At 40.1% G+C, this 16,998-nt stretch overlaps 1 protein-coding gene across 2 annotated transcripts in view; it reads right to left on the reverse strand.

Annotated features, from left to right (window-relative positions):
• Nucleotides 1–3,374: 3,374 nt before the first annotated feature.
• Nucleotides 3,375–16,998, reverse strand: part of LOC110153386 (brain abundant, membrane attached signal protein 1) — an 82,236-nt gene continuing 68,612 nt past the window's right edge. For both annotated transcript variants that reach the window (XM_020917270.2, XM_055152159.1), the window contains exon 2: nt 3,375–4,465. In XM_020917270.2, the coding sequence (XP_020772929.1) occupies nt 3,904–4,449 (546 nt within the window). In that variant the 5' untranslated portion in view covers nt 4,450–4,465 and the 3' untranslated portion in view covers nt 3,375–3,903. The remainder of the gene's footprint in view (nt 4,466–16,998) is intronic.

A 16,998-nucleotide genomic window follows, 5' to 3' on the forward strand; every position in this document is an offset into this window, starting at 1 on the left:
GGACCAAAAAGACAGGACTACAGATTCACCCAACCACAGACATGCAAATTTACCGAGTCAGGGCGGGTCTGCGGGGGCGGCGGCCGGGGGCTCCGCCGGTTGGTTTGGCTGCTACGGATTCTGCCGAGGAGAAAGCCGCCGACCCCGAGAGCCAGCTGAGGAGAGGGGGCGGAGGAAGGGGGGCGGGCACAAACGGACTGGCCAATAGGAGGCGAGCGTTGCGGTAGTAGTAATAGTAGTAGACCAATGAGCATGCAGCACGATTGAACGGAACCAAATGAGCTCGAGTATTGCAGTTTGTATTTTGGATTGACTGAAGAGCAGAGGTGGGTAGAGAGGTCAAAAAATGTACTTGAGTAAAAGTACTGTTACTTTGAAATTATTACTCAAGTAGAAGTACAAAGTAAAGATCCAAGAAATTCTGATGTATTTGAAGATATACTGTTAGAATTGTATTTTATGAATAGCATTTTGTATTTTGTATTGACTGAACAGGAAAGGTGGGAAGATGAACTAAATTGTACTCTAGTAAAAGTACTTGTTACTTATAGTTAAAAAGTAGTAGTCCAAAAAATTACTATGTATTTAGGGATGTACTACTAGTACTGTGTTGTATAAATAGCATTTTTAATTTTGTATTGACGGAATAAAAGAAGTGTGTAGAGCCAATACTGTACTCGAGTAAAAGTACGGTTACTTCAAAATTATTACTTATTACTCAAGTAGAAGTACTAAGTAATGATCCAAGAAATGACTATGTATTTGGGGATAAACTACTAGTATTGTACTGAATAGTAGATGTGGGTAGATAACCCAAAATTGTACTTGAATGAAAGTACTGTTACTTCAAAATAATTACTCAAGTAGAATTACAAAGTAGTGTGATCCAAGAAATTCCGAAGTATTTGAGGATATACTGCTAGAATTGTATTGTATGAATTGCATTTTGTATTTTGTATTGACTGAACAGGAAAAGTGGGAAGATAAGCTAAACTGTACTCAAGTAAAAGTACTGTTACTTCAAGTAGAAGTACAAAGTAGTAGTCCAAAAAATGACAGTGAATTTGAGGATATACTAGTACTGTTTTGTATAAATAGCGTTTTGTATTTTGTATTGACAGAATAAAAGAAATACATAGAGAAGCCAATACTGTACTCGAGTAAAAGTACTGTTACTTCAAAATTATTACTTATTACTCAAGTAGAAGTACTAAGTAATGATCTAAGAAATGACTATGTATTTGGGGATATACTACTAGTATTGTGCTGAATAGTAGAAGTGGGTAGATAACCCAAAATTGTACTCGAATGAAAGTACTGTTACTTCAAAATAATTACTCAAGTAGAATTACAAAGTAGTAGTCCATAAAAATGACAATGTATTTGAGGATGTACTGCTAGAATTGTATTGTATAAATTGCATTTTGTATTGACTGAATAGTAAAAGTGGGAAGATAAGCTAAATTGTACTCTAATAAAAGTACTGTTACTTCAAAATGACTCAAGTAGAAGTACAAAATGGTAGTCCAAAAAATTACAATGTATTTGGGGATATACTACTAGTATTGTACTGAATAGTAGAAGTGGGTAGATAACCCAAAATTGTACTTGAATGAAAGTACTGTTACTTCAAAACAATTACTCAAGTACAAGTACAAAGTAGTAGTCCAAGAAATTCCGATGTATTTGATGATATACTATTAGTATTGTGTTGTATAAATAGCATTTTGTATTTTGTATTGACGGAATAGCAGAAGTGTGTGTATAGAAGCCAATACTGTACTCGAGTAAAAGTACTGTTACTTCAAAATTATTACTTATTACTCAAGTAGAAGTACAAAGTAGTGGTCCAAGAAATGACTATGTATTTGGGGATAAACTACTAGTATTGTAAGTGGGTAGAAAACCCAAAATTGTACTTGAATGAAAGTACTGTTACTTCAAAAATAATTACTTATTACTGAAGTAAAAGTACAAAGTAAAGGTCCAAGAAATGACGATGTATTTGGGGATATATACTACTAGTATTGTGTTGTATAAATAGTATTTTGTATTTTGTACTGGCTGAAGAGCAGAGGTGGGCAGATAAGCCAAAATTGTACTTGATTAAAAGTACTGCTACTTCAGAATTGTTACTATTTTTTACTTAAACAGAAGTACACTGTATTAGTCTGTATTTGGGGACAGACTACTACTACTCTAGGAAAACTGTCTGGACGTGACATTTTGATTTAGAATTTGAAGTTGGTGTATTTGAAATAATCCACAAAATGTTTTCAAAGGACGAACCACAAAAATGTGAAAAACCAAACGTTATCTGAAGGAGCGGAGCAAGAAACACAAACGTTCAAATCATTACTTCAATAAAAATGACTCGAGTAGGACTAAAAACACTCGAGTAAATGTAACGTAGACGAGTCCTGCCCACCTCTGCTGAACAGATTAAGGACCTAAAGGATTCCATGCAGTTCTGAGCGCGTTTTTTTTTTTTACAGTGCAGCCGCCCACGTGTGCAGTCCATATGTGCTGTGAGGGACGCAGGAGGAGGAGGAGGTGAACATGGATGAGAAAATGAGGGAATTCTTTCGGATTTCCAGAGGTTTCGCTAAATAAACAGGCCTTTGTGATGTGGAATGTCGCTGATACCACACAGGCGCAAAGATCTGGGGCTAAGCAGCGAGATTCGTACTCAAATAGTCCTTGGCAAATGTGAACTTTTCAACTGGTATCTCCAAAATTTGTATTGTGCTAAATTTAGACGTTTTTAATTTATGTAACTAATGTGCAAAGTTAAGTTCTAGGTAAATGTTAAAGATCTACTTAAAAAATCTTGTATTTTTTTTTGTAAAAGACAGAACGGATTTGTAGATTTAATTACAAATATTAAAAATCTACTTTAATGATTTCATAAAAAATCTCTTTTGAAAAATGTCTACCTCTGATTTATTGGTCTACATTTGGTTTAGTGCCAAAGGTGTGTTTTGTTTTTGACGATATCATAATTTTCAGAGTATAAAATAAAAGTTATTCTAGAGATGAATACTGCTGGTAAAGACGTGGAAATCTGGACTTTGAAGAAAACGTTCAGAAAAAGGAAATATTTGAAAAGAGAGATGAAGAAAAAGAATATGTGCCACAGACTTGAGTCAAACTTATGCGTGAAAAGTCGGAGTAGATGACGGTCACCTCGCCGTGAAGGAAACTAGATCTAGAAATATTGCATTAGAATTTGCAAAAACTGAAAAATACGTCAAGATTGGTACAGAATTTAATAAATAATTCGGGTTGATTATAAGAAGATTCATGCGTCAGAATGCATTATTAGTATAATATTAACAAAGAATCATCATCACGTTTCAAGAATAGTACAAATATTTTCATGCTTGCGTGTTTTAAAGTTTATTTATAGAAATATGACTTTGTTCTTTTTTCTCGTTGCAGTTCCTAAATAAAATATAAACTATTTGAAATCAGTATTAGCATTAGAGTTTTATTTGCAAATGGAAAGGCCCTGGTCACAATTATCGATGAGATTAGACGAACTTGGTTTCTCAAGTTGACGAGAGCGTTGGGTTCGTGTGCCTGTGGTCGGTTTTGGAGGGACGTTTGGGGGGAAGGTCATGGATGGAAATGGAAAAAATGAAAAGCTCAAAACAGACTCGTACCAAAGTTCAAATACTACATCAGAAAAGAAGTAAAAGCTAACAATAATAATAGCAATAGTCCCATGTGCAGCAGTGTGCGGGTTCTCCTCTAGGTGGTGTCTCGAGTCCAGTTGTCTCCACATATCTGAACATTATTATTATTATTGTTAATCTCCGATCAGAATATGCATGGGCGACTTAATCATCTTCAGATTTTTGTTTGACATTGTTGACTTCAATTTCCCAAAAGAGCTGTCCATTAATCTTGAACTGCTACGGTTTGATCCTTGCTCGGCGCCTCTGTGGCGTTGGCGTCCTTGGCGGGGGGCTCTGCGGCTGGTGTGGAGCTAGCCTCTTTAGCGTTGGCGGGCGCGCTAGCGGGTGCTGCCTCCGTGGGCTTGGGCTCAGCTTTGGTGGCTGGTGCCGCGGGGGCCTCAGTCTTTTTGGCCTCGTCTTTGCCCTCCGCTGCAGCAGGTGGCGCAGTCTTGGCCTCGGGCTCCTTGGCGGCTGGTTTTTCCTCAGCTTTAGCGGCCGGTTTCTCCTCGGTTGCGGCGGGCTCGGCGTTAGCGGCTTTAGCCTCTTCTTTCTTCTCGTCCGCTTTAGCCGCAGCGTCTGGGGCCGGGGCGTCTTTAGCCGCCGTATCGTTAGCCACGTCTTTAGCGTCGGCGGCGGCGCTCTCTTCCTGGTTTTCTTTGGGAGCTTCGCTCTCCTCCGCCGCGCCGCCCTCCGCTTTGGCGTCCTTGTCTTTGGACTTCTCGTCGTTCACATTATATCCCTTCTTCTTTTTGCTCAGCTTGCCTCCCATTTTAGATGTCTGGCCCCTGAAACGACACGAGTAAATAAATGTCAGAACTGACATGTGTGAGCACAAGAAGTCAAAAGACAAACAGTGTGGATAAACACACATCTGTGTTGAAGTGAACAAAAGGAAGTATCCCTCTCCACATTACACTCATCAACTTCACTATTTCAGAGTTTATGATTGATTTCAGATTTATTTTGAGCAGTTGGACGGCTCCTGACAGCTCAGGAACACGCCGGGTAAATACTATGTGGTTGTTTGAAGGAAAAAAAATCACAAAAATATTTAGGAAACCAGACAACAGAAAAAAGAAGAAACTCTTGTATCTGTTTAGAAATGTTTTTAAAAAGTCTTTCCTCTATCACAGCGGCTGATGACAGGGTTTGGCCAATAAAGTCTTCATCAGACACATGCTGCTTGTGGTTTTCATTCACTTCTGCACATGAATGAACAGATCCAATACAACAGAATATAATCGAACCTGAACATGCCACAATTATCCCACTATCTACTAACAACTGTAGTGCCAAAAACAACATGTGACAGTGTCCACACATGAACACACAAAACAGAATACACATGAAAACACATCTTCATGATTTAAAGTCCAATATTACACAACACTGACTCTTGTGACCTTTGCACCATGTTGTAATGTTGTTCCTCATCAAAAACAGACCTGGAGTTGTTTTGTTTCATTCACACATGTTGGAGTAACTTTTATATTACACAAAAAAGCTCTAAATGCTCTGTTCCACCTTGTGATGTCATGAAGAGATAGTTTTCAAGTTACATTTTACCTTTAGATCAGTAGAGATTGGCAATTCCAGGGCTGAAATTATCCAAATGATTCTAGTGAAGGTGTATGGAGTTTAAAAACACAGAGCACTTCCTGTATCACCACATGACATCACAAGGTGGAACAGAGTGTTTTCTGTTTGAGAGAAGAACTCAACCCCTAAATATAGAAGTTTTGTGTGTTAAACTTATGTGAATGAAACAAAACAAAACCCCAGATCTGTGTGTGATGAGGAAACATTAGAACATATACAGTATTGGGGAGTAACAGATTACATGTACTGGAGTTATGTAATCAGAGTACAAATTATGAGTAACTGTATTCAGTTACAGTTACTGTTTCAGAGAGTGGTAATTGGATTACAGTTACTTGGTTGAAATAAATGGATTACACAGAGGAATTTTCTTGTTTTCACATTTTGGGCTAAACCAGGACTAAACCAGGACTAAACCAGGACTAACCCAGGTCTAAACCAGGACTAACCAGGACTAACCCAGGTCTAAAACCAGGACTAAACCAGGACTAAACCAGGACTAAAACCAGGACTAAACCAGGACTAAAACCAGGACTAAAACCAGGACTAAAACCAGGACTAAACCAGGACTAAAACCAGGACTAAACCAGGACTAAAACCAGGACTAAACCAGGACTAAACCAGGACTAAAGGACTAAACCAGGACTAAAACCAGGACTAAAACCAGGACTAAACCAGGACTAAAACCAGGACTAAAACCAGGACTAAACCAGGACTAAACCAGGACTAAACCAGGACTAAACCAGGACTAAACCCAGGACTAAACCAGGACTAAACCAGGACTAAAACGGAAAACCAGGACTAAAACCAGGACTAAACCAGGACTAAACCAGGACTAAAACCAGGACTAAACCAGGACTAAACCAGGACTAAAACCAGGACTAAACCAGGACTAAAACCAGGACTAAACCAGGACTAAACCAGGTCTAAACCAGGTCTAAACCAGGTCTAAACCAGGACTAAAACCAGGACTAAAACCAGGTCTAAACCAGGACTAAACCAGGTCTAAAATCAGGTCTAAACCAGGACTAAACCAGGTCTAAACCAGGACTAAAACCAGGACTAAAACCAGGACTAAACCAGGTCTAAACCAGGTCTAAACCAGGTCTAAAACCTGGTCTAAACCAGGTCTAAACCAGGTCTAAAACCAGGTCTAAACCAGGTCTAAACCAGAACTAAACCAGGTCTAAACCAGGTCTAAACCAGAACTAAACCAGGTCTAAACCAGGTCTAAACCAGGTCTAAACCCAGGACTAAACCAGGACTAAACCAGGACTAAACCAGGACTAAAACCAGGTCTAAACCAGGTCTAAAACCAGGTCTAAACCAGGTCTAAACCAGGTCTAAACCAGGTCTAAACCAGGACTAAACCAGGAGTAAACCAGGATTTAACAGGACTAAATCATGCTGCAGGGACCATGTCTCCTCTTCTTCTATCAATAATATTTTTAATAACGTTAAGGAAAGTCTGGGCTTTTTATTTTCTTTTAGCAGAAAAAAAAATCTTAGTGAAGATTTCCTCGTCTTTGCTTCTCTACAGCAAATCAAGTAATCCAAAGTATTCAGATTACGTTACTCACTTAGAGTAATTTAATGGATTCCGTTACAAACTACATTTTGAGGTATGTAATCTGTAATCTGTAGGGGAATACATTTTAAAAGTCACCTTCCCAACACTGAACATAGATGATAAATTGTGGTAAGATGAGTCCTTTAATACACGAGGGTGGATCAAGTGAAATATCAGCCCGAACACTAAATGGAAGTGGGATTCAGATGTGTGTATTTTCCATGTGAGGCTCCATCTGTCGCTCCGTGGGGAAGGAGGCTGCACATGGCCACGGTGACCGACCAGAGCTAAACATGGAACTACTGACTCCACCAAAATCTGCAGTGCACGAAGAACAAGCTGCTAACCAGGATTTAACACTCCAGCAAACACATGTCTGCGAACTCACACACATTAACCCAACGTTGTCTTGGAAAGCGTAAACTGTCTGGAGCGGCTCGGAGCGCGGTGCAGTTTGCCTTTTAACTGTCAAAATGAACATGTTTACACGTGTACGAGGCTCTGTAATGACTCCACCTGTCCAGTCAAACCAAACCCACAGACTAATGAACTCAACTGGTTTATTCACTACAGGATATGGAGCAAAAATATATCTTGATATAGACGAGTTTCAGCTGACGTCATTGTTATTAAAAGCCCGTGTTGCATGCTGGGAAATATTTTGGTCGGAGGCAAGAAACACGATAGCGTCAAACACAGTGCGTAACCTCACGTATTTATCCCCGATAATGGTAAATTCCTGCTGCATTATCGGATGCACAAATAGAAGCACGGAAGAAGGAAAATGTCTTTTTCGTATTCTGAGTGAAAAGAACCACTGAATTAAACGGCTTTCAAACATCCACAGAGCAAACGTAGAAGATCCTAACAAACCGTGGACTCCAACAAGTTCAACAACACATCGAGACTCTTGGAGGTTTTCATCTTTTCTGCTGTGAATGGCCCAGGAGTTTCCACCAAGTCATTGTGGATATCGCCCAAGTGAACTGATATTGACAACTGAACAAAGCTCAGAGTCACCGTGAACGCCACAAACAAACAAAACCACTCACCCATCACACTGTTGGGTTTCCTTTAAAGTCCAGTGCAGTTTATTTGTAAAAAAAAGTTAAAAAATAGATCATTTAATGACAGTGCGTCTTATAATCCAGAGCAGAAAATACTGTAAATAGTGTTCTTCAGTTGTATACAGCGAAATTCTGCACACTCAAAGACGCTTTACAGATAATTATTCATTCACTCCAAACTACTATTGTAGCTACGGCTGCCCTGGGACAGACTCGCAGAAGTGAGGCTGCCAATCTGCACCATCGACCTCCAACCACCACCAGCATCACTCACACACACCCACACCCACATACCCCCACACACACCCCACACACCTACCCACACAAACCATTTTCTTACTAGGCAATGTGGGTGAAGTGTCTTGCCTAAGAACACAATGGTGACTCCTGATGTTCCCAGTGTCTCCCATCCAAGTACAAACCAGGCCCGGTCCTGTTGAGCCTCTGAGATCTGACGGGATCAGGGTTTGACAAATCGGTCTGGACTTTTTACACCATGTGTGGCAGCAAATGTGTCAGAAGACCTTCCAGAAGAAACACTTTGAGGGAATGTCCCGCTTCATTACCAACAAAAACGCGTGGAGTAAGAGTGAGACCTTTTCTGTTGTGTTCACCTGGCGCCCCCTGGAGGCTGCTGTGACGCTGCAGGACACAGAGCAGAGACACTTTGGGCTCTTCCTCTCCTCAAACTGCCCTGACACAGAATCTGCTGACCCTCCCTGACCAGTCCTCCTGTCGATCTGACCTGAGACACAAGGGACACTGAGACACGCCATGGAAATGTTGCTGCAGCAAAACTTGAATTTCCCTTTGGATCAGTAAAGTATCTCTTCTCTAATAAGTGACTGGTCATAAAGGTTCATAGATCCCCGGTCTCAATTTGAAATGAGGTCAAATTGTAAAACGTCACGAGCGCTTTACAGTGTTTTTTTCAGCTTGCTTTGAGAAAAATATCCAATAAATATAAAATTAGCTCAAAGAAAACCATCTGTAAGTCAAATGCCCCAAAGCTCATTTCTTTCCATGAGGGAGCAGCAACTCTACTCAGAGCTCTCACCATTTTTCTGAAGAAGCACCAGCAAACCAACCAAGAAAACTGAATCTGTACCTGATTTTTTTAAAAACATGAAATATCAAACAAGTTCATGTTTTAAACAATTTGCAGCATTTCAAAGTTATTCACTACCATGAGTCTACAAGCGCTTTTCACTATTCACAACTTTAATATGCCAGAGCAGAGTGTGCAAGTACAGTAATGCTAAAAGAAACCAGCATGCTAACAGCGCACCAGCCTTACTTGTTGGTTCACGGGCAGTAAAAATGCTGTATAATTAGATGCAGACAGTGCACAGCAGAAGAGCTGCTTTTACAAAGATAGGATAGAAAGATAACTTTGACTTTATTGCTGAAGAATCGTAAACTATAGTATCGATAGTATCTGATTTTTGATACTTTTGACACCAATACTGGACTGAACAACCATCCTACAGTGGGGTGCTCCTGCCACAGCGTTACACGGGGGTCCTCACCCTCCTCTTCATCACCACGATATGAACAATACCAGGAATTCTACTACTCCACAACAGGCTCTTTGTCAGCGTGTCACGCTCGCTCTGTGTGGGGTACGACAGGCAGAAGCTGGAGCAGGATCCTGACAGCCTGGAGAACATGTGCTCAAGACAAAGGGCTTTACTCCAACTGACAAACTACAATGGCTTCTGATGAAAGAGTCAAAAAACATGCTTTAGTGACAGGGGCATATTCTGGGCATATAGAAACACAAAGGGTCCATAAAATGCACGCTGCACAATCTCAGTAGTTGTAGGTTGTGCAGTTGATTTTCTTTTAAAGTTCTATATTTTCACAAAACTGACAGACAGACAGACTGGGCAGTGCACTGCTCCAGGGCCACATACGCCGCTTTGGTCGACTCGACTCTGATCGGCCTGTTTAAGCTCATTTGGAATTACAAAATAAATATATTTTATACTTTGACCTCATACATGAACTATTATACTACTATAATACTATGTAGTACTAGATGACTTTACAAAACACAACAGTGTGAGTGAAGTGTTTTCTGTTTGAGAGAAAAACTAAATCCTCTGGATTAGTGAGTTAAACATGTGTGAATGAAAGTGTGAATCTTAAAGTGTTAAAAACTCAACTACAGCAGATTTCTGCTTCATCTCAACACCACAACAAATCCTCCTCCTACACACACCCCAGACTCACTCACATGTACTCTGTGGTACTCTGTGGTACTCTGTGGTACTCTGTGGTACTGTGGTACTCTGTGGTACTCTGTGGTACACTGTGGTACTCTGTGGTACACTGTGGTACTGTGGTACTCTGTGGTACTCTCTGTGTGGTACTCCGTACTCCGTACTCCGTACTCCGGGTACTCTTACTCTACTCTTTGTACTCTGTACTCTGTGGTACTCTGTGGTACTCTGTACTGTGGTACTGTGGTACTCTGTGGTGTACTCTTACTTGTACTCTGTACTGGGTACTCTGTGGTACTCTGTGGTACTCTGTGGTACTCTGTGGTGTACTGTGGTACTCTGTGGTACTCTGTGGTACTCTGTAGTACTCTGTAGTACTCTGTGGTACTCTGTGGTACGTGTGCACTTGCTTTGTGTCCGTCCACACCTCCACACTTGCTCCTGTGTTCGCTCTGTGAGCTCAGCCTCATTCACAGCTCTGCTCCGTAACAGAAGCAACAACCAAACAAGTCGAGCAGGACAGAAAAGACAAGGAGAACATCGAGCCTAAAGAGGAGCTCATAAAACAGTGAAAAGAAGCCCACAGTGTGAAAGAGTCCGAGCGTAGGATGGGCTGAGAGCAGAGGAGGAGGTGGGAGGTAGCAGTGGTCAGATGGTCTCTGCACAGACAGATGGACGTCTTCAGGAGGTCCACGGTCACTCCCATACAGCCTGTTACTCAATACAGACCCGCAGATACTCAAGTGTTCAACCAACCAACAACATACAAAGCAGCTGACCTGAAGGGGCATTCTCCTCTGCATTTGACCCACCCTGAAGTACCACTTGGGCAGTCTGTAGGGAGCAGTGCACTAAAGCCAATTGTGTTTGTATTTAAGACATTTTGCCATTTAATCGTTACTTTATTAGGCTACGTTCAGACTGCTCAGCTCAGACATTTCCAATTAAATGTGACTTGTATGTGACCTCCAGTGTGAACTTGGAGGACACACGTCACACAGAGAGCGTGCTCAGGGTTTACAGAAGTCGCCTAAACATGGACGCAGCATTGAGCACCTGGAGATTTTAAAGTCGCTGTCGAACCAGAGCCAGAACATGAACAGTTTATTTCTTTTAAAAAGATTGAGAAGGAGAAGAATGAGGTTTTTGGCCGTGGAGTTTTGTGGGGCTGTAGAAAAGAACGTGTGGGTGCAGAGTTGATGTGTAACAGGAGCGTGCCTATGATCCCACATTTCTTTTTTTTTTCTTCCAAAATTAGAAAATCCAAAAATCACCTTTATCATCAATTTGCATCAGAATTTATCCCCATTTCTCCCAATTTGTTAGGTCGTCAATTACACGCAACCTATTCTCCTGCAGCAGTTGATACAGATGTAATGTAGAGGTCAAGGTGCAAAGGAACCAAGGCTGAAATGACTCTGAATCATCCCTTTAAATGTGGTATAAAAATAAAAATGACTTGACTTAAGAGCTTAATTTAGTTGAGTGTAGTTTATTTATTTAATGAGATAGGGACAGTGCACATAGGTTGTAGCACTAGTGTTCATTTCCACCTGTCGTCTCAGGGCAGGTTCATGTTATAGTTCATAAAATCAAACATATAAAGTTATAATGTCCTGAGCGTGGTAACAATTCTGTATGTTCATTCACACTCAGTTCTCTCAGTATCTTAAAAACTTCATCCTTATCAAAATCATCAATCAGTTCATAAACGTTCTGTGCAGGCAGTGTTGGGAAGGTGACTTTTAAAATGTATTCCCCTACAGATTACAGATTACATACCCCAAAATGTAGTTTGTAATGGAATCCATTAAGGTATTTAAAGTGAGTAACGTAATCTGAATACTTTGGATTACTTGATATTGTCATGTTTTTTAAAACTACATGAATGTAACAACCACATCCTGAAAATTCTTTTAGTCCTGGTTTAGTCCTGGTTTAGTCCTGGTTTAGTCCTGGTTTAGTCCTGGTTTAGTCCTGGTTTAGTCCTGGTTTTAGTCCTGGTTTTAGTCCTGGTTTAGTCCTGGTTTTAGTCCTGGTTTTAGTCCTGGTTTAAGTCCTGGTTTAGTCCTGGTTTTAGTCCTGGTTCCTAATCCTAGTTACTAATCTTAGAGAATTACTTTACTTTACTGATTTGCTGTAGAGAAGAAAAGACTAGGATATTTTCACATAAGAAGTTTTGTCTGCTAAAAGAAAATAAAAAGCCCAGACTTTACTGAACCATATTAAAAAAATATTATTGATAGAAGACGAGGAGACAAGGTCTGCGCGGCACGGTTTAGTCCTGTTAAATCCTGGTTTAGTCCTGGTTTAGTCCTGTTAAATCCTGGTTTAGTCCTGGTTTAGTCCTGTTAAATCCTGGTTTAGTCCTGGTTTAGTCCTGTTAAATCCTGGTTTAGTCCTGGTTTAGTCCTGGTTTAGTCCTGGTTTAGACCTGGTTTAGACCTGGTTTAGTCCTGGTTTAGTCCTGTTAAATCCTGGTTTAGACCTGGTTTAGTCCTGGTTTAGTCCTGGTTTAGTCCTGTTAAATCCTGGTTTTAGTCCTGGTTTAGACCTGGTTTAGTGTCCGGCAATGAGTGGAATTACAGAAAAAAAAGGGGGGATATAGCCCAAAATGTAAAAACAGGAAAATATTGCCGTGTAATCCACTTATTTCATCAAAGTAACTGTAATCCAATTACCACTCCCTAAAACAGTAACTGTAACTGAATACAGTTACTCATCATTTGTACTCTGATTACGTAACTCCAGTACATGTAATCTGTTCCTCCCCAACACTGTGCGCAGGTTTGGTTTGAAAGGAGCCACTGTTTCTCCAGGCGTGAGAATGTGCCGTAGTTTGTACATGTGATCAGTTCTGTTGGGAACATGTTCCACTGACGGACGGACGCGCACGAAAAGCCCGAGTTTCCAAATGCTGTCCTGGGTTTGTGGATCCTGCTCTCAGTGGATCGAGTGGTTCAGGAGATGGTTTCAGAGCTCAGAGAAACAAACTGTTTCAGCGGAGGAGCAGCAAAATCATGAATGATCTTAAACAACAGATGAATATTAGCTGAATATTTTTGAGAAACTATTTGAGAAAAATCTTAGAAATAAGGCAAAGTTACGTGATGGGTGTAACATGTGGGTGTTCCCCGCAGCGTGTGGGGGCGGGGTTGATGACGTGTAGGTGGGATGAAGGCAACCTGGCCGTTCAGACTGAAGTCGCATGTCTAAAGATCAGATATGCATCACTTTCAGGAGCACAGGGTCACATAGGGGCCAAAAAATCTGATGTGGGTCACTTTAGTCGTTGCAGTCTGAACATAGACTTAATTACTTTCATCACCTCAGTAACACAGCTTATAACACAATAACCTTTTAAGGAGAAGTAACGGGTAACCCTTGTAACAATAACTGAAATATCGTAATATCACATCGTCAAAAATCTTCCAATAACATCTTGAAAAGTTATGGTCCAGCAATAACAAACAAATACACAACAGAGAACTACATAGACCATGATCCTTTGCTCTCTCAGTGCAGACTACATGAAGAAATGACTGTTATAAGCACTTTTAAATCTTAGTTCTTAGGTTTGTCAAGACATTTAAAAAGGAAAAACACTTTTTTTTTTTTTGGCGCCACCCAGTGTCTCTGCTCAATGTCATTTCTCTCGAGCGACTAGGTCAGGAATCAGAATACACTAGACGGTTTACAAAAACCCTGGAAGTGCTTGTTCGGGTACCAGCCAATCAGCGATGAGTCGTACATTCTGTGTTGGCAACGATTCCCGAGATCGAGGATTTAAAGCCGGAACAAAGAGAATGTTTGGTGAATTTTATCAAGAGGAAAGACGTTATTGTCCTTCTTCCTACGGATTTGGGAAAACTTTAATATACCAGATGAGATCACATATGCATCGGTTTTAGGAGCACATATCCAAGTATCCAGGTCGCATAGGGCCCAAAAAATCAGATGTGTGTCACTTCAGGCTGCAGTCTGAACGTAGACTGAGTTACTTTCATCATGCAGTAACACGGCTACTAACACAATCACCTTTTGGGGAGAAGTAACAAGCAACTGATGTAACAATAACTGAAATATCGTAATATATCATCAAAAATCTCCCAATAACATGTTGCTTAAATGAAGAGTTATGGAGCAGCAATAACATAAAAATAAACAGCAGAGAACTACATAGACCATGATCCTTTGCTCTTTCAGTGCAGACTACAAGAAGAAATAACTGTTATAAACACTTTTAAATCTTAGTTCTTTGGTTTGTCAAGGCATTTAAAAAGGAAAAACTTTTTTTTGTTAACCTCCTCAAAAAATCACAATAAATATTGTACCAATTCTGCATCAGGACGTGTCAGTGTGTTTAAATTGCACCTAGTAGATACAGTTATCTGATTGACTCATAAACTATATATTAGTACCAACAAAGATTTTTCATTCATGGAACATCTCACACATTTGTCCCTTTTCTCTTCCCCGTGGTTGGATATCTCTCGTGCCGACTGTGAGCTCCCAGAATGCTTTGCAGCGTTGTGTGGCGGAGTGTGGAGTGGGTTTGGATTTGGTGTTTGGGACAGATTTTCTGCTCCACTTTCCCCCGGCTGCACATGGGGCAGACACAATGTGAGCGAACACTGGCCCTGGTTTAACACGGAGAGTTCACCGAGCTGCAGACACAACACCTGACCCACAATCCCACAGTCAGTTACACGCAGGGATGTAACAATAACCCAAATATCATGATGTCGTGTCGTCAAAGTTCTCACAATAATATCATGGATCATCACAATATATCGAATTACAAGTCACATTGTTTAAATGAAGAGTTATGGTGCAACATTAGCTAAAAAAAGACAGAACTACACAGACCATGATCCTTTGCTCCATTTCAGTGCAGACTACAAGAAGAAATGACAGTTCTAATACTTTTAAGTTTTAGTTCTTTGGACTAAGTCTTGTCAAGGCGTTTTAAGAGGAAAAAGTAACATATTAACAGTTTTAGCTGTTTAGCCTCCACAAAATATTGCAATAAATATTGTACCATGAGATGTATATCGTGAAAATATCGGACAGATAGATTTGGATATTGTTACATCCCTAATCGTGAGCCTTCCCACCATATCGTGAGCTTTCCCTAGTCAGGCTGGCACCACCTAGTGTCTCTGCTCAATTTCATTTCTCTCCAGTGACTAGGTCAGGAATCAAAACACACTAGACGTTTTGCAAAAACCCCGGAAATATGAGTTTGGGCACCAGCCATCCAAGTGAAGAGTCAGACATTCTGTGTTAGCAATGATTCTGAAGATCGAGGATTTAAAACCAGAACAAAGAAAATGTTTGGTGAATTTTATCAAGGGGAAAGACGTTATTGTTCTTCTTCCTACGAGATTTGGAAAAGCTTAACATATCAGTTGGCCCCGTTAGTGGAGCATTACATACATCACGACCAAACAGCAGCGACTGGTTAAATGATAAAAAGTACCAGCCTACTGTCGAGTGAACGTATCCTAATGCTGCGAGGTCAGACGGTTTCCACGAAGTGAAACCGGCTCATGAATCAGGCTGAGCTTTCCCATGATATCCCAATAAATATTGTGAGATTCATACCGTATTGATTCGTATCGTAAGACTTGGATATCATTACACCCCTAATTATACACTCTTAAATACAAAGGTGGAAGGTATCCAAGTACAAAAGTAAAAGTACAGTACTCAAAGGGGTATTGTGTAACTTTTCTGGTGGAGGGTCTGTCAAATGTTTTTGCTTTGACCGCTCACAGTCAAGAAAGTTTATTGAGGTATTTTTGAGCTATAAAACTATAACTGAATAAATGTAAGGTCAATCTGTTTAATGTCACACTGTGGAACATTCCAAGCAGAGCAATGACATCTCCATAGAAACAAGCAGACAAACCCTCCACCAGAAAAGCTACACAGTGCACCTTTAAGTACAATCCTTAGGCACCTGCACTTTACTTCAGTACATTTTACAGTGGATACTTTTTACTTTTACTTCACTACATTTGAGAGCAGGTGTCTGTACTTTCTACTTCACTACACTTTACATTTTTAAAGTACTTTTCTTTACAGTTTGAGAGCTGCTGAAATGGCTGAGACTTATTTTTAGCACGCTTCATTTTCGGAGTTTTCATCCCAAACCAAACCACAGAACAGCTACAAAAAATAATAATGAACCACTGAAAATCCACATTTCATTCTTTAATTGTTCTCAAACTTTCTGCAAAACACTTTTACTTTTCCTCTTTAAGTACATTTTTGAGTACTTGAGTAATCTTTTGTCCTGATGTGTATTTACTGTCTGCGGTGGTTGTGTTTGTGTGTTTGTGTGTGTGTGTGTGTGTGTGTTACAAAGCCCTCATTGTGTCATTGAAGTTTGCTCTTTAAAGTTCAAACCAAATATAGCAAAATAACATGACACTGTCAGCGCTTACATGGGCCCTTTAAATCTGATTATGATCTGATTTTTGAGTTATAAAACCAAAAAAATAAAATAATTGAATCTGTTTTTGATTTTGAGGAGCCCATATTATGCTCATTTTTGGTCTATGTTCTAATATTTCCTCATCACAAACAGACCTGGAGTTGTGTTTTGTTTCATTCACACATGTTTGACACACAAACTCTGCACATTTACGCTGAATTCTTCTCTCAAAACACTATTCCACCTTGTGATGTCATATGACCAGTGTTGGGAAGGTGACTTTTAAAATGTATTCCCCTACAGATTACAGATTACATATCCCAAAATGTAGTTTGTAACGTAATCCATTAAATGACTTAAAGTGAGTAATCTGAATACTTTGGATTACTTGATATTGTCATGCTTTTTAAAACTA

Source organism: Boleophthalmus pectinirostris, unplaced genomic scaffold (assembly GCF_026225935.1).
Source record: "Boleophthalmus pectinirostris isolate CB_2022bp ecotype Guang Dong unplaced genomic scaffold, ASM2622593v1 HiC_scaffold_16, whole genome shotgun sequence".
Taxonomy (NCBI): domain Eukaryota; kingdom Metazoa; phylum Chordata; class Actinopteri; order Gobiiformes; family Gobiidae; genus Boleophthalmus; species Boleophthalmus pectinirostris.